This window comes from Lissotriton vulgaris, chromosome 1_1, assembly GCF_964263255.1.
Source record: "Lissotriton vulgaris chromosome 1_1, aLisVul1.2, whole genome shotgun sequence".
Taxonomy (NCBI): domain Eukaryota; kingdom Metazoa; phylum Chordata; class Amphibia; order Caudata; family Salamandridae; genus Lissotriton; species Lissotriton vulgaris.
In genome coordinates, this window is record NC_141685.1 from 791,985,658 (window position 1) to 792,010,799 (window position 25,142).

The window sequence follows — 25,142 nt, forward strand, 5'->3', positions numbered from 1 at the left end:
TAGCAATTAAGTTCATTGCGCTGAAACCTCTCGCAATCCGCATTACTTGCTGGCAGGGTTTCCAAGCAAACTACTAACTTTTTTAATGCTCCAGGGGTTTTCTTTCCACCGAAATCTTTGAAAAGTCTAAAACCTTGGATAGTATCTCTTGCTGGCAGCTGAAACTCTGAACACAGTTTCTGGATCTCGGTTTCACTATAAAGAATGCATTCATCACCAGAAGGCAAATTGCCTGCATCTAGCACACTGAAGCTGGCTATAAGTTCTTTCTCAGAATCCAGGGCACATCGTTTATTGATATTTACAGACAGACTTTGGTAAAACTGATTTGTATTAAGGGCAACAGAGTTGCTTCTACCATGGAAAGAGGAACATTGTTGAATTTGTCCTCGTCAATTGCTCTCTGAAGCAAACTCCCCTAGTCAGTCCTTCATTGCTCTGAATATACGTACTTGACTAACCAAAAGTCTGTGGGGGTTAACAATGTTATTGTTTCTCCGCTGTAAGGAGAATGATAAGTCTTTGAGCTCTTGAAGTGCATTACACATTACCCCCAAATCTCTGATACAAGAATAGGATGTAAGCTTCTTCAAGACACCTTCATACTTACTCCAGTCTCTTATGGGTCTGGATGGGTATTTAGAAGCATTCTTAAAATGTTTGCACAAGACAGGGAAGCAGTTCCAAGCAGCTTTCACAGATCTAGTATCAAGCATTTCCCTATCTTCTGAAGCTGTACTCATAGCTCGCTGGCAGCTAGATTTACCTCTGGTTTTTTGGTGACATGCTGTACGTGGCATACAATGAGTCCATGAAAATCTTGAAGTGATTGACCCTGGCAACCTTATCAACTGTATCTACCACAGCAAATTCTAGTCTGTGAGCCAAACAGTGCCATGTCAGTAAAAGATTTGGAAATTCTGATTTCAGCAATGCTACTACTCCTCCTTTTTTACCAAACATTACTGCTGCTCCATCTGAACATACTGCAATCAATATATCATGTAGCAGACTTTTTGTGAGTCCAACTTTTTCTAAGTAGCTTAGGAGAGCTGTCTTTAAGCCTGTATCCCCGAGTTCCCAGCTCTTCTTAGGTCCTTGGAGGCAGGCAGGCTTCAGAGGGGCAGAGCACACAGCACAGCGCCTCTTTAAGTTAGGGAGGCACAGCACACAGCAGACAGTCCCTTCCTCTGCAATCACAGCAACTGTAGGTCAGCTCCCAGACACTCAGCACAGATTCCTTCTTGATCACAAAGTTTCCTAATCTATTTTTACTGGGGCTCCAGTCCTATTTTTATACCCCAAAAGTCTTTGTTCTTCTTGTGTGAGGGGTCCCGTACCCAATCTAAACCAGTTCTGGGTGCACTCTGCCAGTGCACCTCCTCTTCCTTTGTGAGTGTGGGCCAGGGCCATCAGACGCACCGGGTGGAGCCAGCATTGTGGCAGGCAGGCACAGCCCTATTGAGACCCAGGTGCTACTCCTCCCACCACTCTACATGCAGAGGAGTCTATTCAGCCTTGTGCTGACTCAGCCAGCCTACTGGAGCCACACTCAGCCCCTGTCATTCAAAAACTAGACAGTCAATAAACAACCAGGCAGAGGCACACAGTAAGGTTGAACAGGAAAATAGCCACTTTCTAAAAGTGTTATTTCCAAACTTAGAACTTAAATACCATCTTCACTAAAGGATGTGTTATTAAATTCTGAGTTCAGGGATACCAGATTCCATTTGTCTATCTTGCCGTTATGGGAAGATATGCAGGTAAACATGTCACACAGCATTCCTCATGTTATCCTATGGGCAAGATAGCCCTTCAATAGTAAAAAACGAAATTGGCAGAATTTCACTATCAAGACATGTTACCCACACTAGTAACACCAAACAAAAACCGGGATGACTGCTCACCCCACCTTTGAGGCCCGAAAATAGAGCCCCCTCCCAAAAATCTGGGGAAGCTCAGCCCCCCACAGCCCCCCCCCACTTAAAGCCCTGCATCTACATATAAAGATGGGCAAATATAACGTCCCCTGCCACCTTTAAATTGTAGCAGATTTTCGCATTTTTCCGACCCACAATCCGCATATGAGCTCTCAACTTAACACTGCATCTGCTTCATTTTGAGGAACCTTTTGGTAGATCTGTCCGCTCAACAAGACTTTGTTCGTCCAAGACCTTGCTCAGTTTTTTATTTTTAAAAAACGTATTTCCTTTCCATCAATATTATGTACTTTTAGGCAACTTTCAATACCTTCTATGGCAACGTAACATATATCTAACATCATTTAGGACAAATCAAGTTTTCTGAATTGCATTTTGTAATTTGGAAAAAAGTATAGTTTAATATTTTTATCTGTAACTTCAAATAAGGGGCATGTATGAACCTTAACAGTGAGGATTTCATTCGTTTGGTAACCTCTGGTAGGTGATTTCATTTTGATCCAGATACAGTATTACTAATCACACGCAATAAATGACCATGTCAAGCCAGTGATATGTATTTTTAAAAGGAATATGGCTATTTACAACCAGAACATGCACTGGCAAAGCCAGTAGTTATGGATTTAATGTGTATGGGTTAGAGTAAGACAAGAGCCAGCATGAGTGGACAGGAAGGGCAATAATCATGAAGTAATACCTAATGAAGTTCAATGCAGGTTCTCAACTAAGGCAGAAGTAAAGATCCAAGAAGAAAAATAGCATACGGTAAGAGATGAATACTCCACTGGGTTGAGCTAACACATGACTGCAAAGTCTCAAGCTAATGCCTGAAAGAGGCTGGTCAAAGAAAGCCAATGGCTGAAAAGGGAGGACCCAAAGCCCACTCTATTATGAATGCAGTTAGCAATTTGTCTGTTTGACAGCTCTGCTGTCAATAATCAGACATAAAAAGGAAGAGCAAAACCAGCTGAAAGACCCTAGCACCATCGGGATATGAGACATGAATCCGAATGAGTTTCCACAGCATGGCAGTAACTCTCAATATATAGTTTCTTGATTCTCCAAAGCAGTGCTTCCCAAACTGTAGGTCGCAAGCCGATTTTTGGCGGGCCACAAACGTCAAAGTACTAAATAAAGATGCCTTTAAATTCTGCATTTAACTTTACACATTTGCTGCACTTTAAAGACAGAAGTCAAATGTCAGGCCACGTTTGCTGCTAATTTATGTATTTATTTTTTAACATGGAGAGTGGTGTTTAGAACCTTCTCTCCCTTTGAAGATAGAGGAAGTAAAGTAAATCATGTGACAATCTTGCTGGGGTGCATGAAGTGCGAAAAGGAAGGCTGTATGATGTCATTTCTTCATAAAACTATTTAAAAAAAATAGCAGTAAGTGAACTGTACACAATCAGCAGGAAAGAAAGAAAAAATGTAGCATTTTTTTGTAATTAGGAAGTGTGAAGGAAACAAATCATGACCCCCTACTTGGTGATGCACAAATATTCAATGAAACTCAATTTCCACACATTATCACTGTTGTGCAATATAGTTTGAACAATAAAAACTATGTGAGCAAATGTAGTGGTCATTTCAATGGAAAATGTGCTGTCTGCAAATGACAATGCGCTACCACATGATGTTTTATTTATATTTAAAAAATCTCCTGCCTCAGGTCTATTAAAGCTAGATGGGTCGCAAAAGTTTGCTGTACTCAAAAGTGGGCCATGTTTCGAAAGCGTTTGGGAAGAACTGCTCTAGAGTACTTGAATGCTCACAACACGTCAAAGAATATAATGTTAATGAACATCAGAGAAGGGACCTGCAACAATTTATCAATACCAATCTGACTCTCAATACCATAAAATCGATGCCACACACCCACATACTATCAGAACCACCCCAGTTCTCTCCTATACTTCCAACTGGTGAGGTAGAGTACAAAATTGATTGAAATAAGTTACAATCCTCATAGGACTTTCAGACCAGAAGATGAATCATTGCTGCATGAAGCATCCGTGAAACAAAACATACAGAATACAAGAAGTCAGCCTTGAAAGTCTATGGTTAGCCACAGATGTCGCCTTGGCTCTGGTGAAATGAATCGAGAACTTGACTGACAAGCAGGCACCAGAAATAAGTGTTGTCTGAAAACAGGGAGCATGATCGTGGCAGTTTGTGGTCAACTGCTGCAACAACAAGGTGATAGATGGAATGCTTAAATTATCCTCAGCCACTGATGAGTCCTAATTTAGCGTAATCAGTCCTGGGTTGCTTGGGTTTCTGTTATGGGAGGGCCTGACCTGGCAGTTCAGGTTTGGATGTTCCTATTGGAGCAGGGTCACGACTGATTTGCATACGACTGGGTCTAAACGGAGGTGACACGAAGAGTAAAATAAAGATGGACAGCGGGGGAGATTAATTCAATCATTCCATCCATCACTTTTGTGTATACTTTGGTGGCTCATGGTCACAGGCTGGATTAGTAAGAACCTTGAAAATAGGGCACTTGATAGTGGCACTTAAAAGTCACCAGAGGAACTAGAAATAAATCAAGGAATTACAAGTGTACTACTCACCTGTGAGGGTCTCAAGGGGCTTGGGGGGGTGGGGGAGAGAATAAACAGCAGTTCCATTTAGTCGAAGAGCCAGGTCTTGAGCGCCTTCCTGAAGGAGTTCAGTGAGGGGGGCATATAATGTCGATAGGACGCTTGTTCCAGGTCCTAGCTATGATGTAGGAGAAGGCCCTTCCCCCTGTTCTGGCTCAGCAGATGAGCAGGGTTTTGTGAGGGCGAGGTTGGTGGAGCGGAGGTTTTGATTCTCTACGTGGAAGGAAATTCTCTCCTTGAAACAGGGAGCATGGTAGTGACATTTACAAGACAAAACTTTTATACGGGGGCACACAGCAGTGGCATTTACAGGCCACTCGCTGCACTATCAAATGCACTGAAAACAGGGAGCACGATAGTGCAGTTTACCAGTTACTGTATGGGCTCAAGAGAACCTTGAAAACAGGGACCACAATTGTGACGCATACTAGAGCCTGGCAGGCCTAAAAAGTGCCTTGAAAAGAGGAGGCACAATAGTTGTATTTACTAGTCACTGGCTGGACTAGAAATAACCTTCAAACAGAGAACACTACAGTGGCACTAAACAGTTGCTGGGCTAAGAAGTGCTTTAAAAACCTGAAGCACAAGATAGGTTTTTCCTAGTCCAGTCAGTGACTAGTGAATACCAATGAAGCAGTGATCTTTATTTTAGAACTTTCAAGTCACAAGGTGTTTGCTCTGGTGGAGTCCGGGAATGCAGGGACTGTTGAGTGGAAAAAGAATCCTAGGACGGCAGTTGCTGCCTAGACTTGGGGACTGACGGCCTGGAAATAAAGTACTTACCTTTTCCACTTGCCTGACGGAGTTGCCTCATTTTACAAGGCGGGACTAATGAGAGCCTTGAAAACAGGAAGCATCAAAGTATCCATTGCCAGACGCTAGTAGGCTTGAAAACAGGAAGTATGATGGTGAACCCTACTAACCACTGGCTGGGCATGCCAATGCTATGCAAGACAGTATGGAGCTAAATTACTATGCAGCAAACTGTATATGTATGTTACACCCTCAAGCTGCAGACCAAAAAGCTCTTCTACAAGTTAGAAGACAAATATGACCTACGGGGCCCAAGAGACACTGCAACAAAAAGTAAGGTGAAATGGCCAAAACACATGGCAGGTTTCTTTTGCAAAATGAGGGCAAATGCAGCATCATGAGGAAGGACTGATATGTGTGGTGGAGAGGAGGGGTGTACTAAAAACTGACAGAAGTGAGAAGCGGTTCTTCGCTGCTACATTCAGGCGGCCTGTGCTGCCAAGGCAGTGAGGGCCCCTCCTGAGCCAAGGTTCTGTCTCCGGAAGGTTTTATCTGCTCTCCCTGGAGTACCGTCCTGATTAATCGGAGTGGTCCTTGTCTCAGGCCAGCTCAGCTGATGTCCGTGACTGCCAGTGCAGGAGCCGCATTTACCACAGCGTAGGGCTCAGAGGCTTTCACTCTTCTCGTGTTCCGTCTCGTGAAGCAGGATTTGCCAAATGCTTCCAAGGTCTCTCAGGAAGACGTTGCAATTTACGACGAGAACAAATTAACTTTATAATTTTTTTTTTATAAACTAAAAAAGAGGGGAGGCCTAATTATTTTCAGATTTGCGGCACTAGCGTGCAGCTATTTTTCCTAGAAGCCTGCCAAACCCAAGACAGTGCGTTTAAATAAAGGTGGAGGGAATTACGTCAGAAGCTGGCAGGAGCGTTACCCCGGGAGCCTGCTCTTTCTCCGCTTTCGGGATTCCATGGATTTGGACGTCTCCAACAGGAAGAGCCGCGAACCCAGGTGTCCTGGCCATACTCCAATAACGATCATACGCTTGGCTTTGACCTACCCGTCCGTGTGAGAGAAACGGTAATGCACCCTCAAAGGTGCAATGCAGTGACTATTTACCGTTCCTAAGAGTATGCGCAACCATGTCCCGATCAGTACCGTCCGTCCCCAAGCGTGCGCGCAAGCATGGCCCCATCAGTACCGTCCGCCCCCAGGGGGCGCGGAGCATGTCCCCATCAGTCCCAGTACCGTCAGCCCCAGGGGCGCGTGAGCATGTCCCCATCAGTACCGTCCGCCCCCAGGGGGCGCCCGGGCATGGCCCCATCAGTACCGTCCGCCCCAGGGGCGCACGAGCAATGCCACATCAGTACCGTCCTCCCCAGGGGCGCGCGAGCAATGCCCCATCAGTACCGTCCTCCCCAGGGGCGCGTGAGCAATGCCCCATCAGTACCGTCCGCCCCAGGGGCGCGCGAGCATGCCCCCATCAGTACAGTCCGCCCCGGGGCGCACGGGCAATGCCCCATCAGTACAGTCCGCCCCAGGGGCGCGCGGGCAATGCCACATCAGTACCGTCCGTCCCCAGGGGGCGCGCGAGCATGACCCCATAAGTACCGTCCACCGCCAGGGGGCGCGCGAGCATGGCCCCATCAGTACCGTCCGCCCCCAGGGGGCGTGCGAGCATGTCCCCATCAGTCCCAGTACCGTCAGCCACAGGGGCGCGCGAGCATGTCCCCATCAGTACCGTCCGCCCCCAGGGGGCGCCCGGGCATGGCCCCATCAGTACCGTCCGCCCCAGGGGCGCGCGAGCAATGCCACGTCAGTACCGTCCTCCCCAGGGGCGCGCGAGCAATGCCCCATCGGTACCGTCCGCCCCAGGGGCGCGCTAGCAATGCCCCATCAGTACCGTCCGCCCCAGGGGCGCGCGGGCAATGCCCCATCAGTACCGTCCGCCCCAGGGGCGCGCGGGCAATGCCCCATCAGTACCGTCCGCCCCAGGGGCGCGCGGGCAATGCCCCATCAGTACCGTCCGTCCCCAGGGGGCGCGCGAGCATGGCCCCATCAGTACAGTCCGCCGCCAGGGAGCACGCGAGCATGGCCCCATCAGTACCGTCCGCCCCCAGGGAGCGCGCGAGCATGGCCCCATCAGTACCGTCCGCCCCCAGGGGGCGCGCGAGCATGGCCCCATCAGTCCCAGTACCGTCCGCCCCGGGGGGCGCGCGAGCAATGCCCCATAAGTCCAGGTACCTTTCCGCCCCAGGGGTGCACGAGCAGTCCCCATCAGTCCCGTCCGGCCCCAGGGGGCGCGCGAGCATGGCCCCATCAGTCCCGGTACCGTTTGCCCCAGGGGCGCACGAGCATGTCCCCATCAGTCCCAGTACCCTAGGTCCCCAAGGGGACGGGCGAGCATATCCCTAGCTAGCAGTCCCAAGCATGCTTGGCGGACATCAAGGCATCACTCCCGCGTCTCTCGAGCTCTTTGGATGCAGCTGAAAGGGTGTCCCCCCTCCAGTAAGAAGAGCCAAGCCACGAGAGCGAGTCTCGAAAGGCAGCTGGCCCTCGCACGCACAAAGCAATTGCTTTGCTGCCTATTTATCTTTCCCAAGTAGGAAGAGAAAACGTGCACCAGACTTCAAATAAATAGATGGCCGTAGGGAGGGGGTGGAGGTCGTTCACTTTTTCTGAAGGTTTCTTGAAAAGTGCTTCCTAAATTGCGCTACCTAATCGAATCAAGATGGATGCACAGATCAGGCTCCTGATTGCACTGGTAATACGGTGTTCCGCTGTGAACACTGGGTTAAAAACATCTGCCGTTCCCCGTTATTATGACAAACAGCTGGATTTACCAACACACCAATCTCGGGTGGGACGGCTACGTCACAGGGAGCAGACGCAAAGTCTCACCCAGGGATCATTCAACACATCGACAGGACATATGGAAAAACCACCGCTAGGAAAAACGACAGCTCAAGCGGAGGCCAGCCAAGTCCCTGCTGGGAGTTGAACAGGCAAAAATACATTTTAACAGATGGGAAAAAATAGATTCCCATTCTGGAAACATTGGTGTCCAACTATAATGCTGTAGTAGAGAGTTTACTGGACAGGCAACTTGCCTGAGGAGGAGAGCGCTGGTGGGAAATTCCAGACACACACCATTGCTGCTTCAAAGTCGGTGCTGAAAAATCTCATAGTGCGTAAATAACATTTGAATGCCATTAGAATTCAATCAGCCAGGCCGCTTGGCCCAAGCCGCTGGCTAGCGGACACTGCTTCGTTAACATTAGCGTATAATGCCGTCCATAGGCTGACCAGAGAACTCTAACACACAGCACTGAAAGACATACGAACATTATTACAAGGTTCGTTTAAAACACAGGAGCAGCAGTTTACACCCAGTCCTGCTGAATGCGCTCATGGCATGTACTCCCAATTTACCCGAATAAAGGGAGGGAATGGAGTAACCCACCAATCAGGGCCTCGATGCTCATTTCCACACCTTCTGGAAAACTCAAAGGCCCCAATCGGTCCTGGGCTTACAGTTCTTACAGTCTCTTGTATGAGAGCTTTTGTTCATTTTGTTCCTATGTTGCCTACCACTTCATCGCATCATTCTCCATTATTTCAAACTGACAACAGCCACTAGAAAGTGAACCCAAAGCGACTTCAAGAAAGCAGCAACTTCCTCAAACCCACCACTGCTTCCAAGTTGTCCTTCACCCTATCAGATCTCCCTGTAGAACTATGCTTTTGAAAAGGACATTCTGTTCATCAGTCCCTTTCGTAGCTTCGTCATTCTCAGAGACATATAAAGCGCTATAAAAATGCAATTACAATACAATACAATATGTGGAACTTAGAAATACTACACCATCAAAAGATGTATATTTTGAGCACTACTTGCCTTCGTGGGATATATATCTATGAATGAGCTCCATCTGCCTTGCACTCTGACACGAGCATGATTATGTGAAGCATCCGTGTAAAAGGCTCAGAAATCAGGTGCTTCAAACACCATAGGTAGTACTTAATTTGCTGGAAAAATAGGGTCCAGGGTATTTTACACGAAGCCACTGCAGATTTCACCACCCACTTCCCCTGCCAGCACAGCCAAATGCCATCATATTCCTACAAATGTGACCATTTGAACGATTTCAGGTCACAAAGTTGTCCTGCGTGCACTGGCATTGAATTGATAACCGCTGTGCTCATGTCCTGTGTTTCAAAATAGCCAGACTGCGCCACCATGTGGTAGAGTGCCCTAAACAAGTGCCACTGTTGAATTAGGTGCCGGTGCAGAGCACTGGAAAACACAGACACACATTAAGCACTGAGTCGAACAGGTGTTTCTCAATTAGGAAACACTACAACTACACACTCTCCCAAGCATGCATGCAAATGCCTGAAACCAGGACGGACAAGGCAGCAATAATACTTCAAGTTCACTAGTGGCAGAACAGGGCTATACAAACGTAAATAAGGATAACCAGTATTTTCACGCAGAACGTCAAATGTACTCCTGGCTTGTGCTTCATACCTCAGACGGTTACCCTGCATCTGCAGAGATCAGCACTGTCAGACCATGGTGATGGTAATGTTAATGTTTGTGGTGGTAATATGGCGCTGGTTATGGTGCTGGTAGTTTAAGTTGTAGAGGTAATGATTCAACTCAGGTTGTGTCAGAAACATGAAAAGAAAACCTAATGCACTAACAAAAAAATAGATGTTGTATAATACTCGTATAGGAAATAAAATATACGCTGATCAAGTGCACATTTCAAATGTAAAGCAGTCCTGCAAACATCGCAATGAAGGTGCTTCCAAATGGCAATGGAAATATACAACAATCTTGTGTCATTTGTATGTGAATCATGCGATTATTCATGTTTTGTATTATTACTTGTTGTTAATATTGGGTTTTGACCTTCCTTCCACCCTTTTGTAAAGCGCTCTGATATCCTGTGGGATCTTGTTCGCGCTATGTAAAACTTTATAAATAAATATAAATAAAATAACATGTGAGAGTAATACTCCTCGGGTTAGAGGAAAAGTCTACGATGTGTATATTTAAATAAAACTAGTAACGGGTCTTGCTGCGCTGCCAAGCCAAACTTAAACCAAGCACTGGCAAAGACAGTAGGCCTCAAACTATTTTTGCCAATGCAAACTCATTGCATTTGGCAGTGATTTTTGCTTATGCTATTCATCAAATTTTTTTGCTGATGCTGAACAGCATTTAAACAAATGCAAAATGTTGCATATGCAAGAATGTGTCATGCATGTGCGCACATGCGTCATGCTGCTAGGGTGGCTTCATTGTCACTAGGCATGTGTAATGTTGTGGTAGCCATTTTGTTTAACTTTACCGTTCCAAGATGGCAGATGCTTACCTTGAAGCATAGAAAAAAACTGAGCCTGAGTGGAACAGCACCAAACTGTAGCTGCCATGCCCCACACTCCCCATAAGAAATGAAAAACATTTTGTATGTGGAAAAACGCACCATTGAGGGGTGATGGCACAATAGGGGAACAGATGGGGGTGGATTGAGTCAACACCGGAGATGGGCTACTAAAGAGGAGGTTTAAAAAAAAACATTTAATAGCTGGATGATGAGTGGTGAAGGGCACACAACACAAAACACAGCCGGGAAGAAATGGTGGAATCTTCCCAATATTACCTCTATTGCATAACATTAAATTGCCAAAAACGTGCATAGATTGCAATGTACGGAATGCTAATGATTCATTTAGTGCATTGGATGACACACTGATCCACCACATTCATATGGCTCTCGCCATCTGGCAATGGTAGCTGTGGGGTGATTGTGTATCCCACGGAAATCAGACACTTGCACCCTGCAGCGACAAATGGATGTTACAGACGGTGTTTACTGCCTCCACTGACCCTGTCCCGTTCTGCCCCTAACGTGTACACTAAGTCTGTCCCCTTCTGCCTCTGTCCCTCCCCTGGCTGCTTGCCACGTTTCTCCTCAGCACAAATCCATGCTCCCAGAAGTTCACGGGTTCGAAAGAGTGAGGCGCAATTTACTTTTCATCTCTGAGGTGGCTGCAAAAGGTGTCAATTTACTGGAAGCAATTACACCTGACATTATCGCCCTGAGACGATGCACTTTGTGAAGTACAATAACCAAGTGTTTTACTATTATACAAAAAAAAAAAAAGAATTGTGACACTGAAATAAAGACCATAGGTCAAGGGCAAACCCAAACAGGAGGCAATATGGCTGGAGGTCACCAGAACAGAGCACATATTTCTAAGAGGCGTACTGAACGAGGATGCACGCAATAGGAGGCCTCCAAAACCAGACAACATCCCAGAGGACGCCACCAGATATAAATGCAATACTCCAGGTAGAAACGTATGTTGAAGCACTTGTAAGGTTTCTAAGTGCTATTAACAACCGGGTTCCCAATCATTCATTTTATTGGTACAACATTTAAATACCACATAAGGATAGAAGTAGAGCTGGCCTTGCCTGGATTTAAATTTGTGACCTTGAGATCAGTCCAAATGTCAGCGGCAAGGATTCATTCACAGAGCCACCTGCCTGCATGGTGACTTTCAGAACTGAACACAACATGCAAAGGCAGCCTCCAGAAGTGGCTACAATGCACCCAAACCAGACAATGCTCTAAAATTAGCTTTCTAGAAACAGGCGATGCTTACAGTGAGGCATTCGGGCGGGACACAACACAGCAGAGCCCTCGAAGAAATGAGCACAAAATGCCAGCGTTGTTTATAATTAAACAATTCTGCATGTGAGGAATCCTGCAGTGGTCAACAATTGAAATGAGTGTTCTAGAATTGGATATAACAATACAGATGTGGACTCTGGCACAGCACAAGGATGGTCCACGAGGCCCCACGTTCAGGTGGTTCAGCTCAAGAACTCCGAGATGTTCAAGGGAAGCTTGCATTGCTATTGGTCATTTCGTTCTTGTTCTAGGTCTACCGAAGCCTCAGAAAACCTTTTTAATACAAAACCCTATACCAAAGCATTGTTCAGGCGGTCTTATTTTATGTTTGGTAAAAATAGAAGTCAATGGATCTGAAGGTAAGGAGACAGGATGAACCCATTAGTAAAATATTAGCAACTCCTACACACATGCAAACCTTTTTCCCTTCTCTACTATCCCTCTATTATCCTTCGCAATCCAAATAACTGACTAACATATCCACCACTTAAATTTCTTTCATATTATCACTATACTAATTCACCACTAATCCTTTCTGGGTTCCGAAGTAGCGTGATACTCGCCGAAAAAGTGCTTCAACACTCCATCAAGGGTAGCAAGCACTATATAAATGCAAACCTTTTTCCCTCTTCCATCCCTCCACTATCCTTCTCCATCCAAATAACGGACTAACTTATCCACCACTCAAATTACTTTCATATTTTCACCATACTAATTCATCACAAATCCTTTATGGGTTCTAGAGAAGTGTGCTACTCGCCGAAAAAGCGCTTTGACGCCTCGTCAGGGATACTAAGCGCTATATAAATGCAATAACAATACAATAAAGACATTTCAGAAATCCTTTACCCAGACCAGAAAATTCTACGAGCTCAATTAGGCAAATCAAGATAAAAAGGAAGGCCTCAATGGCTGCCAAACGTCTGCAGTATGCATGCGTGACACAAGTCTAATTCATGTGCGAGCATGTAGAGATTTGCACACAGCTTTTAGGAAATACACAGCAAGGCATCTGTTAAGCATTTGTCTGAACTGTTCTACCCTGGCCTCTCTTGAGATCATTATTCAATAGATCAGTTTATCACCGAGTCCTTTAACAAATACACTCTTCTCATCGCTGTACTAATCCTTGTAGATCACAGTTCAAACTATATGAGACCTTCAATTAAAAAGCACAAGGTGGATGTATATTTAATTAAGGCTTGTCCTAGAGATAAGCCTATAGAAAGGAAGATGTTGGACAATCTTGTGATATCTATAGGTGGTACCATGGAGAACAGACACACTTATAAACGGTTAGTATTGCTCCACTCTAAAGTTAGTTTCACCTGAGAACAGTACAGGTTGAGACCAATAGTTTCAGACTGCACAGTAAGATACCCCGCCCACTTACCCAAGTATGGAATGCAGGGCACCATCCGAAGGCTGCTGATGTAGTCTCTGAGGCGTTTGTAGTTATCTTCCTTGCTCAGTACATATTCCAACTTCTCAAACATGGTCTTGTCTTTACGACTCAGCAACTGCAACAAAGGAAAGAGAAAATATGAGGCTTCAATTCATTTCTATGGCACAGACTGTGCGTCCTTCCACCTGGGATAGTATGGTGCACACCAGAGAGATGGCGACGGACCATCATAGAGGAAAACAGCTAATTACAAACATCCCAACATGGTTTTAGAGCAGTGGGTCTTATCATGTAGCCTGACTAACTCATTACATTCAGTAATATACTTTCTGGTGGATACTCTATCTAACCACAGGTTCCTCACCTTCAGAATATCCCCAGTCACCAGACAGGATCCAGAGAATCTTACAGTTTCTACAATCCAATAGGTGGCAACATGCATCTCCACGGTGACTCTGTACCACCCAGGAAGTGATGAACGGAGCAAATTGTAACTGCCACGCCTGCGTGCATACATCCCTTCCTTAATTTTTCACCTTTGGTGCCAGACGCGGAGAACTCAGAATAAACTCCAGATGATGGTGTGCCAAAATCTAACTTGGAACTTTATCAGGATGTTCAAGAGCCACGCCAGAAAACACAGAGCAATCTGTAGTTGGATAATCAACCGGAAAAAGCATTACCAAAGGTAATTTTTTCTTCTGATCGATAGAATGGATACCACAGCAGCACCTCCCAAAGGTGGATGGTCTGGTGAGGAGGCTCAGACAAGAAAGTATTGCAGGAGCAAGCAGGCCAAATGGCACTTCCGTTGAACCAGACTATTAAGATAGCAGTGTTATATGAACGTGAGCACCGATGCCCATCTCGTAACCCATCTCGCAACCTAGCAGACGATCAGAACTAGCACCACCTTGCCAATACTGTCGTAGCTACCTTGGCCCTGGTGGCATGAACCCAAAGGCCTTTCAAGGGTACTGCTTTGCAAGCAAATTGCAAACTTTCCTAAACAGGATTTTCTATATTGGCAGGGTTCTTTTGTTCACTTACTTCCCATTCTTTGCTCCAGAGACTACTACAAAGAGCTGGTCATTCACACAATGGTCTTTTGCGTCGTCAATGAAAAAGCTCAACACCTTTTTGGGGTTGAGCCGATAGACTCCTCTTTTGTGGGGTGAGGTGGAGCAAATAATGCTGGCAGAATGATGGGCTTGTTGACATGAAAAGGTGTTACAACCTTGAGTAACAAGGCTATCCAGGTTCTCAGCACTTACTTTTCTGGGAAGAAGATCGCATCGTGTGCTTGCACTGAGAGCACCTGCTGTTCACTCGCGTAGTGAACAGATGTGAAACCAATTAGGAAATTTGTTTTTAGCGTCAGAAGTCACACTGAGTAGCTGTGCATTAGTTCAATAAGAAACACAAACTGCAATGCAACAATTTTTTACCAGTGCCCAGTGTATATGTACTTTGTCAAAGGATGTAAAACTGCAAGGATAACAGAGGTCTGCACCCAGAATATTAAAAGCATTGAAGTGCAGGAGCTCAATCTTCATGCACATAGGCATAGGCTGAGGAGACTTGGATGCAAGAGGCGCTCCCAAAGTGGTAGCCGGATCAAAGGGCAAATGCACAAGCTCAGGAGCCCGGGATATCACACTTTCCTGCTGAGTTTGAGGCTATTAGGATGCGTTTGGCCTGACCTTTATTGACGTTGTCAGAACTATTTTTTAAATTGCTATGGGTAACCCAGTATCCCTCAGAACCTGGGCAAGACAGTTTAGTCTCAACAATGGTTCTGTCGGGTATGCCAACTGATTACTTCAAAATGTATATCCATTTTCTCAAGGTTACTTCAAATTATTTTGTACAATCCAGAAAAAACAAAGAAATCCCGTAAGAGGAAGAACAGTGTAATACCGTATTTTTAATCACTGAATTATTTTCATTCTTAGATATCTCGTTTTTACTTTTGATATATCTTAGTTATTCTAAACAATTCAACATCACTTCATAACAAACGGCGCATATGGAAAACAGTGCATGCAATGTGACAAGTGGTGCATCTGCGATAAAGTGAATTATATACAACAAGTGAGTGACGGGAGGGGGTGGGTTCGTGGTGTTTCGTAATAAACACTATTACAGGCCAGTTTCAAAATTAATTACAATACAATCAGTACGCCACTTTCATTTGGCATTAGTAACGGAGTGCTGTGGACTGGTCTGCTGATGGTTAGATAGTCGACGTTTCGACCCTTGGACGCCTTATTTCTGGGGTCTGGGGCGGGTCTTCTTCAGGACTTAGGAGGGTGGGGTAGTGTAATTGCGCCTATTGATCAAAGGATTATATCATTAGGACGGGATTTGTACAAGATGGTTAAAATCATTTAAAAGGCAAGTGGACACTGCAACTGGCCAAGCACTCACCTATGGGCCATTCTATTAGTTCAGCACCATACGGATGTGTGGAATGATGACCCCTCAAGTCGAGTGGAATGATAACCCTTCAAGTCGAGCCATCCAGCTTCTATTAAATTAAATTGAGGAAGCATAAGTCCAGATATGTTTTGGCCCGAGAGTTTTAAATTAACAATGATTGAGTTCAATTATTACTCGTAAATGACTCACCAAAACGGTTGAAAATGTGGCGAGTTTTAATTCCGTTGGTCCGATATTGGAACCAAAATGGCCGCCGAACGTATCTGGGGCGCTTCTTATAAAATACGGTATTACACTGTTCTTCCTCTTACAGGATTTGTTTGTTTTTTCTTAAATTGTACAAAATAATTGAAGTAACCTTGAGAAAATGGATATACATTTTGAAGTAATCAGTTGGCATACCCGGCAGAACCATTGTTGATACTAAGTTGTCAGAACTCTAGGCAGTTGAGACAGTCTCAGAAATGCATACCGGAGACCTATGTCCCATCACAGGAAACGCATCAAAGCGACAGTTACCAGGAGGAAACTCCAGTGCACAGCAATTTTTATACTATGCATTCTTGCTGGTGGTGGCCAGGCATGACCCACTGGTAGACGATCTCCATTACCACCTTGGGTTGAAGATGCTACTAGTGGTCCGTCAGCCAAAGTCTGCTCAGCTAGTCTGCTTTGGCTTCCAGAGATCTTGCTAGATGTCCGTTTATCTCAAAGATGCACTTCTAGTCCAGCCAATTGCAGATAAGTAGGGCATTTTGACACAGGATCACACACCAACCTCGTTGTTGCACTTCCACATTGGCGGTTGTGCTGTCTATGAGGACCTGCATTTTCCTCCCTTTGATGCATTGCAGGAAAGCTTTCAAGGCAAGAGAGCACCCTAAGCTCAACAAGACTGATGTGGAGCTGGCTCTTTGTCAGATACCAGAGGGCTCCGATCGCCACCTTCCACTGGAGAGCGTGCCAACTCTGTAGTGATGTATCTGTCACAACCACTAAGTCTGGGAAGAAAAGGAAAAGTGTCCTATTTCTGGTAAGGTTAGCGCTTGTCTGTCACCTCAGAAGATCCCAAACCGTCTCTTCTGAGATCTGGATGGAGTAAGAAGGAAGACCTGATGCTTGGCTCACTAATTCTGCTGGATAGAAAGGGTTTTCTGGACAAGAAGGATGCATGGAGGTAGGAGTCCAAGAAGTATCAAGACTGTCCTCACCAAGACCCAGGATTAAGCATGAAACATTGGTATCACATCCTAAATGCCCAGGACTTGCTGGGGAAGAGGAAAAGTCTTCAAAGCCATGGTGTCAAGGGCAGACAAAATGAGTGAAAGCCTATGCATGGGGCACAGGATAGACTGGGACTCGATAACCCCAGATATGTCAGAAGTTTGGCTGTCCACTAATGAGTGCAGTGAGCCCCCCTGAGCAAACAGTCATCAAGGTATGGAACCCAATGTATCCCCACCTCTGAAGGTGGGCAGTGTCCACTACCATCACTTTTGTGAACACTGGAGGGGCTGAGGTGAGGTCAAAGGGGAGCATTGCAAATTTGAAGTATTACAACTCAGCCATGAACTGCAGACCATGTCTGCTGTGCTAAATAGCAAGTATATGAAAATGCACATTCTTCAAGTCAAGGGATACAGTCCAGTCTTCTGGGTCCAGAGCACAACAAATCATGAGACAGATTGAGCATTTTGAATTCCCTCTCTGAAACTGGCACCCAAGTCATGGCACCCTCGACCAGCAGATGGTTGACTTCTTAAAACAAGATTGTGGAATGGACCACTGACAATTGTTTTAACGTGGGGGGAATTGAGACGGGAAGGGAATGAAAGGTAAAGTGTGGTCTCTTTCAATAGTTTGTAAGACGCATCTTTCAGAAGTGATGAATCTACAGCCGGGGAAAGAAATGGCTCCTTCTGGCTGAGCAGGGGCCAGTGAGAGCAAATTATAGTGGCTTGGCAGCAAGGTTTGAAGAGTTAGAGGAAAGCTGTCCCTGCTGTACGATTGCCCTTGGGTGCTGCCATGACCTCTGCCATAAAATGACTGGGCCTGCTATTGCTGCCCAAGTTGGGAGAGCTGGTGCGGTCTGTAATATAGCCCTCGGAAGAGAGAGAAAGGGCTTTCAGGGCAAGAAGGATGCAGTAGAGTGGGAGTCTAAGAATTGTCAGGACCGTCCAATAGTCTATGGTCTTTAAGCCAGGTCGTAAGATATTCTTCGCCACATTGAGGCTGTCGTGTCATTTGAACCAGCAAAGTCCTGAGGTCTTGCAGGACTGACTGCATGATCTCGCTGGTGTTGTCACAAAGCATGGTTATACTTACACAAAACACAAACCGCATTCACTGTAAACTAGCTGAAAAGAATGCTGTTCCCAAAGGTGTTCATACGTTTCAACTCACTTTTCAGAGGATTGTTTGGAAAGTCATTAGGATTTGGGACTAAATAAGGCTACTTGCCTCTGGTAGTAATGGTGTTGAGGCAGAGGATTAAAGTCTGGTTGCAAACAGATTAGGTGCGCTTTATTAATCTCGAAGTGGCACATACGCCTGGAGCGAGCAGGGTTGGCACCAGTAAGGAAGGAACTGGTGTGGGTTTTAGGGTCAGAGTGTGTGGAAGTCCAACTGGAGCCCTTTGTGGCTCCATGGGGCCTGAAAGCATACCATAGAGTGCCGGCAGCATGTGAAATAGCTGCAACATGGCTTCCACCTAGGCTGCTAATTGCTGCAGGCTTGACAAAGACCAGGGGAATTCGGAACACACAGGTATAAGTTCTCAAATCTCCAAAGCAGAGCTAAAAGCCAAATTTTTGACTAGCAGAGCGAGGAAGCGAGCTTCTGTCTTTGGATCGCTGTCCTCTGTCACGTTTTACAGTAAATATATTATAAAGGAAGGTTTCCCAGCTTATCTGACCTTGGTGACTAGGCCATCTCATAAGTTTGTGCTGACCAGACTAAGGTTTGGGGTAGCACATCATTTAGTGGCCCAACCGAACCTTAAGAAACACCCGACGGGGACGTGTTTAAGTGACGGCATTTCTAAACAAAGCACCTTGCACTTTTTAGTATTTTGTAGACTGTACATGAACTTCCGAACAGCCTATTTGAAACCTTTATTTGTCAAATATGGTGTACGTACAGTTAATCAGGCTATGAGTTTAATATTCAATTTGGAATTTGTCGATGTCTGTTTTTATATTGCCACAATTTTAAATCAGTCTATTAATGCACGTAAAAGTATGCTATTTTATGAATTTGTATGTATTTTTTATTGAATCTTTTTACTGATTTAAATTCTGAACTCTGTAATATTCATATCACGTATTTTTTTCTTCTTTGGGCTTTTATGGTCATTTTACATGTACCGAATAAAGCTTCATGAATTGAATTCATGAATTGAATTAATCTCTAAGTGGCACATACGCCTGGAGAGGGCAGGGTTGGCACCAGTAAGGAAGGAACTGGTGTGGGTTTTAGGGTCAGAGTGTGTGGAAGTCAAACTGGAGCCCTTTGTGGCTCCATGGGGCCTGAAAGCATACCATAGAGTGCCGGCAGCATGTGAAATAGCTGCAACATGGCCTCCACCTAGGCTGCTAATTGCTGCAGGCTTGACAAAGACCAGGAGAATTCGGAACACACAGGTATAAGTTGTGGCACCGAATCAGAGCCAGATTATGCTTTTTGGGTATGATATTTTTGATGAATGCTTTTGCACTTTCTCATCAGAGTTAAAATGGGAAAATGTGGGTCAAGTCTCACTTAGCTTTCTTGCGCTCATGGCAGATCTTCAACTTTCTGAAAGAATTCGAGTGGGAACTGGACTTTAAGAGGGACTGACCCTTTGAACGGTATTAGGAGTGCCCACAACTTGTAGCACTAGCAGAATATATGTTTCAACCGTAACATAGAATTTCGCCTCTTGCTCGCAGTTTGCAATTGGCTGCATGAGGGCACATTTATTGCACAACTTTGAGCCGTGACCGAGCCCCAAGCACTAAAAACATGTTATGCGGGTCTAAGAGCGTCATCTACTTCCTGCTGTCATGGCACATCTTGAATCCTGAGGTTTTCGTGGAAGCTATTGGCTCTGGCACACTTTCCAATGAAAAATGTTCAAGTAATTGGAAGACTGACATAAGTTAGAAGAGCTACAGATCTAATTTGAAGGGTACAACGAGAAAGAGAAAAGGATTGGAAGTCAGCGTGCAGAGGGGCGTTTAAATGCAGTTCTGGGCCATCACTTCTGGGCAGTACGAAGTCACTGCAGAGCCACATGGCTCCTACCATCAGTGCGCAGAAGTACTGCTGAAAAACTCTCCAGATCCAAACTGGAGCCTTTTAAAGTTATTCTAAAGGCAAAGAATCAGCAATTGGAATTATACATCAGAACATGTTTTTTGCACCTTCCTACCTGCGCTGGTTCCGTCTGCCACACTGCTAAGAATGCTAACAGACCACTGTCAGTGCACCTTCCACAAACAACTACATGCTCCAAGGTTTCCTGCCTTCCGGAGCCCCACTTCTACTTTGGTTCAGTCTTTAGCAGTGCCAAACCGCCTGACCAACCAAACCAAATTCAGTGTTCATTCACTCCAATTTTCCTCTGGAAACTAGCCTACTCTCTTCTGCCCCATGACTGATCTGGTTTATTTTTGTACTGTGCCAGGACACCTAAAAGACCATTTTTTGGACAGTCTCCTCCCCATTGTCCTTTAATTGGCTTGGAGTATACTACATCCCTCGTCTAGTTGAGAGGTGCCTGCCCTCAGCTCCATTCCATGTCACAGAAGCTGCCAGGTGTAGCAAATATACAAACAATTTCCACTTCTGCTGTGACAACTGGAGTAACGCAGGGGGAATCGGTTGAGGGGAAAAAGGAAATAAGAGGCAGAAGGCTTGAAAGAGAGAGACTGGCCATTACAGTGAAAACTGACAGTGAGTGTGTCTGTTTGAGAATGAAATAGTAAAAATAATAAAAAAAATCACGAGAGTGATCAGACGAAAGACTGGTTGTGAGAGAGAAAAGTAGGAGGGAGAGACCAGACAGAGTGTGAATGTTTGAGAGAGACTGACATTAACACAACAGGTCGCAGTGCTTCCTAATAAATCATACCTTATCTGAGCTGGCCCCTCTTTTGTTGGGCGTCCACCAGGGCTCTATCCTCTTGCTGTTAAACCTCTACACGGAGCCCCAACCGATATCCTCAAGTGCTCCCACATCTCCTACCATATGTATGCTGATGACACCCAACTCTACATGAGAATATCCTCCTTTGAGGACATCCATTCCTTCAACACCATTCTAACATTAACACCACAATACTGACTCATGATCACCTCAAACTCCATGCCCTCAAAACTTGATTACTACTGATCGCTCCACCTACCACTACCTTTAGCATCAATGATTGGTTGTCCCTTCTCTCTGCCTTAAGTGGCATCCCTCACATTGTCTACTGCGCCTAATCCCTAGGCATCACCTAGACAAGGACTACTCCATGCATAAACACATCAGCACCATCACCAGAGGAGCCAACCATCAGTTGCATGTCCTTAGAAAACTATAACCTTTCCTCCCTGCAGCTGACCTAAAAACTGCAACCCAGGAACTTGTGCTTCCGAAACAGACTATGGTAGCGCTACACTTTTCTGTCTCCCGAAAACCTCACTTGCACCGCTTAAGTCCACTAATAATTCTGCAGCCAGGCTCATCACGGTATATAAAAAAAGAAGATCACATGACCCGACCTATGCACATAGAATTGACTGCCACTTGAGGCCAGGATGCATCTCAAAATGACTTCCATGACCCATAAAGCATTACACCACAACACTCCTTCCTACATGGCCCAGAAATGTGCCCTTTTGGGTGGAACAGACCCTTCAGAAGCACAAGCTCTTTACTGGTCAAGCCACAAAACTTCAAGAAAAAGAAAACATACTACTGATCCTTCTCCAGAGTGGCCCTAATATCTGGAACTCTTTCTCCACTGAGATCAGATGTAACCCCTCCATATCCTTCTTCAAGAAAGAAGCTACTCCTATTCAACAAATTGCTCTCTTACTGATGACCTGGCCTCGGCCACACTCCCTGGTTCACTACATCCTACATTTGGCCGGCTGCCTTCGGACACTACACAACCTGTACGAATCTTTAACCTATTATTCACTTCCCTTCTCGTTTTTCTACGCATCACTATCACTAGGTTATTGTGTCATTAATCTCCCCACTCTGTACTAGACCCCCTGCTGCTTCCTCCCTCCTGAACTACCTCACTACTTTTTGTACGCTGCTGATCGTACTCATCTTTGTGTGCTGTCTATGTGTACAGCCATTTTTGTCTTTTTTTACACTTTTGTTACTGGAGTACTGCTGCTCTTCTGCTTATATTACCTAAACATCCATGGAGTACTATTAATTTTCTCTCTCTACACCTGGTGTTGCTGTTTTCGTTTAATCTCCTAAAGCGCAAAGTTGCTGTGAACTCCCAACGCAAAGATGCCTTGTGCCTTCACTACCGTGGACTAATCTATGCATCTACTTTCCCTCTCCCTGGCTACTCCCATTTAATAGCTACCTCAGGACTCAAGTACCCTATTGTTCTTCAGATTCTTCCTCTAGTCAGTTTTTGAAATTTATTTTTATCAGCGTTTTATGTAAAACCAGTATAAGTTGCTATCTTGTTGCTTTTACCCCAGCGTCCACCGTTTGCATTTTTACCTCTAATATATATATATCTGAAGAACAATAGGGTACATGAGTCCTGAGGTAGCTATTAAATGGGATATATATATATATATATATATATATATATATATATATATATATATATATATATATATATATATATATATATATATATATATATATATATATCCCATCGAAACGAAATCCAACGAAATAAAGAGCAACATTCAGAACTCGTTTGTAAGGTGTCCTCCCTTGTCACAGGCAACTTGGTGATGGATATATATATATATATATATATATATATATATATATATATATATATATATATCCATCACCAAGTTGCCTGTGACAAGGGAGGACACCTTACAAACGAGTTCTGAATGTTGCTCTTTATTTCGTTGGAGGCAAACACCACAAACAGCACCCACGGCACAAGAAGTTCACCCCTCCGACGCGTTTTGTGCTCTGTCAGCACTTAATCATGGTATGCTGGGGTTGTGAGGCTTGGAAACAGCTTGATTCGCTAACACCCGATGACAAATATGACTCCGCCCAGTGGGCTGCGCCCCTCCCGAGGCCTTCTGGTCATCGTAGTGCCTGCATTAAAACTTTAGGTAAGTTGCTGTATACAAAGGCCCACTGATTGTCTGAAATCCCAAGTGGGTCTGCGCTTTGGTAGCTGTGCACTGTGCTGCCATTTTACTCCTCCGAAATGCACTCGTCTGCCCCAGTGCCAAGACGCGTTTCTTCATCCCAGCAGGACTGCGCAGCGCGCAGCAGGGTCACTCCCGCGGCTCAGGCTAGCCGCTACAAAATCCATCACCAAGTTGCCTGTGACAAGGGAGGACACCTTACAAACGAGTTCTGAATGTTGCTCTTTATTTCGTTGGAGGCAAACACCAGAAACAGCACCCACGGCACAAGAAGTTCACCCCTCCGACGCGTTTCGTGCTCTGTCAGCACTTAATCATGGTTTGCTGGGGTTGTGAGGCTTGGAAACAGCTTGATTGGCTAACACCCGATGACAAATATGACTCCGCCCAGTGGGCTGCGCCCCTCCCGAGGCCTTCTGGTCATCGTAGTGCCTGCATTAAAACTTTAGGTAAGTTGCTGTATACAAAGGCCCACTGATTGTCTGAAATCCCAAGTGGGTCTGCGCTTTGGTAGCTGTGCACTGTGCTGCCATTTTACTCCTCCGAAATGCACTCGTCTGCCCCAGTGCCAAGACGCGTTTCTTCATCCCAGCAGGACTGCGCAGCGCGCAGCAGGGTCACTCCCGCGGCTCAGGCTAGCCGCTACAAAATCCATCACCAAGTTGCCTGTGACAAGGGAGGACACCTTACAAACGAGTTCTGAATGTTGCTCTTTATTTCGTTGGAGGCAAACACCAGAAACAGCACCCACGGCACAAGAAGTTCACCCCTCCGACGCGTTTCGTGCTCTGTCAGCACTTAATCATGGTATGCTGGGGTTGTGAGGCTTGGAAACAGCTTGATTCGCTAACACCCGATGACAAATATGACTCCGCCCAGTGGGCTGCGCCCCTCCCGAGGCCTTCTGGTCATCGTAGTGCCTGCATTAAAACTTTAGGTAAGTTGCTGTATACAAAGGCCCACTGATTGTCTGAAATCCCAAGTGGGTCTGCGCTTTGGTAGCTGTGCACTGTGCTGCCATTTTACTCCTCCGAAATGCACTCGTCTGCCCCAGTGCCAAGACGCGTTTCTTCATCCCAGCAGGACTGCGCAGCGCGCAGCAGGGTCACTCCCGCGGCTCAGGCTAGCCGCTACAAAATCCATCACCAAGTTGCCTGTGACAAGGGAGGACACCTTACAAACGAGTTCTGAATGTTGCTCTTTATTTCGTTGGAGGCAAACACCAGAAACAGCACCCACGGCACAAGAAGTTCACCCCTCCGACGCGTTTCGTGCTCTGTCAGCACTTAATCATGGTATGCTGGGGTTGTGAGGCTTGGAAACAGCTTGATTCGCTAACACCCGATGACAAATATGACTCCGCCCAGTGGGCTGCGCCCCTCCCGAGGCCTTCTGGTCATCGTAGTGCCTGCATTAAAACTTTAGGTAAGTTGCTGTATACAAAGGCCCACTGATTGTCTGAAATCCCAAGTGGGTCTGCGCTTTGGTAGCTGTGCACTGTGCTGCCATTTTACTCCTCCGAAATGCACTCGTCTGCCCCAGTGCCAAGACGCGTTTCTTCATCCCAGCAGGACTGCGCAGCGCGCAGCAGGGTCACTCCCGCGGCTCAGGCTAGCCGCTACAAAATCCATCACCAAGTTGCCTGTGACAAGGGAGGACACCTTACAAACGAGTTCTGAATGTTGCTCTTTATTTCGTTGGAGGCAAACACCAGAAACAGCACCCACGGCACAAGAAGTTCACCCCTCCGACGCGTTTCGTGCTCTGTCAGCACTTAATCATGGTATGCTGGGGTTGTGAGGCTTGGAAACAGCTTGATTCGCTAACACCCGATGACAAATATGACTCCGCCCAGTGGGCTGCGCCCCTCCCGAGGCCTTCTGGTCATCGTAGTGCCTGCATTAAAACTTTAGGTAAGTTGCTGTATACAAAGGCCCACTGA

The 25,142-nt window shown here is 45.7% G+C and overlaps 1 protein-coding gene across 9 annotated transcripts in view; it reads right to left on the bottom strand.

Moving 5' to 3' along the window:
• RALGPS2 (Ral GEF with PH domain and SH3 binding motif 2) overlaps positions 1-25,142 on the bottom strand; it is a 1,046,762-nt gene that overhangs the window by 468,863 nt on the left and 552,757 nt on the right. For all 9 annotated transcript variants that reach the window (XM_086956407.1, XM_086956399.1, XM_086956386.1 and 6 more), the window contains one exon: positions 13,403-13,529. In XM_086956407.1, the coding sequence (XP_086812533.1) occupies positions 13,403-13,529 (127 nt within the window). The remainder of the gene's footprint in view (positions 1-13,402; positions 13,530-25,142) is intronic.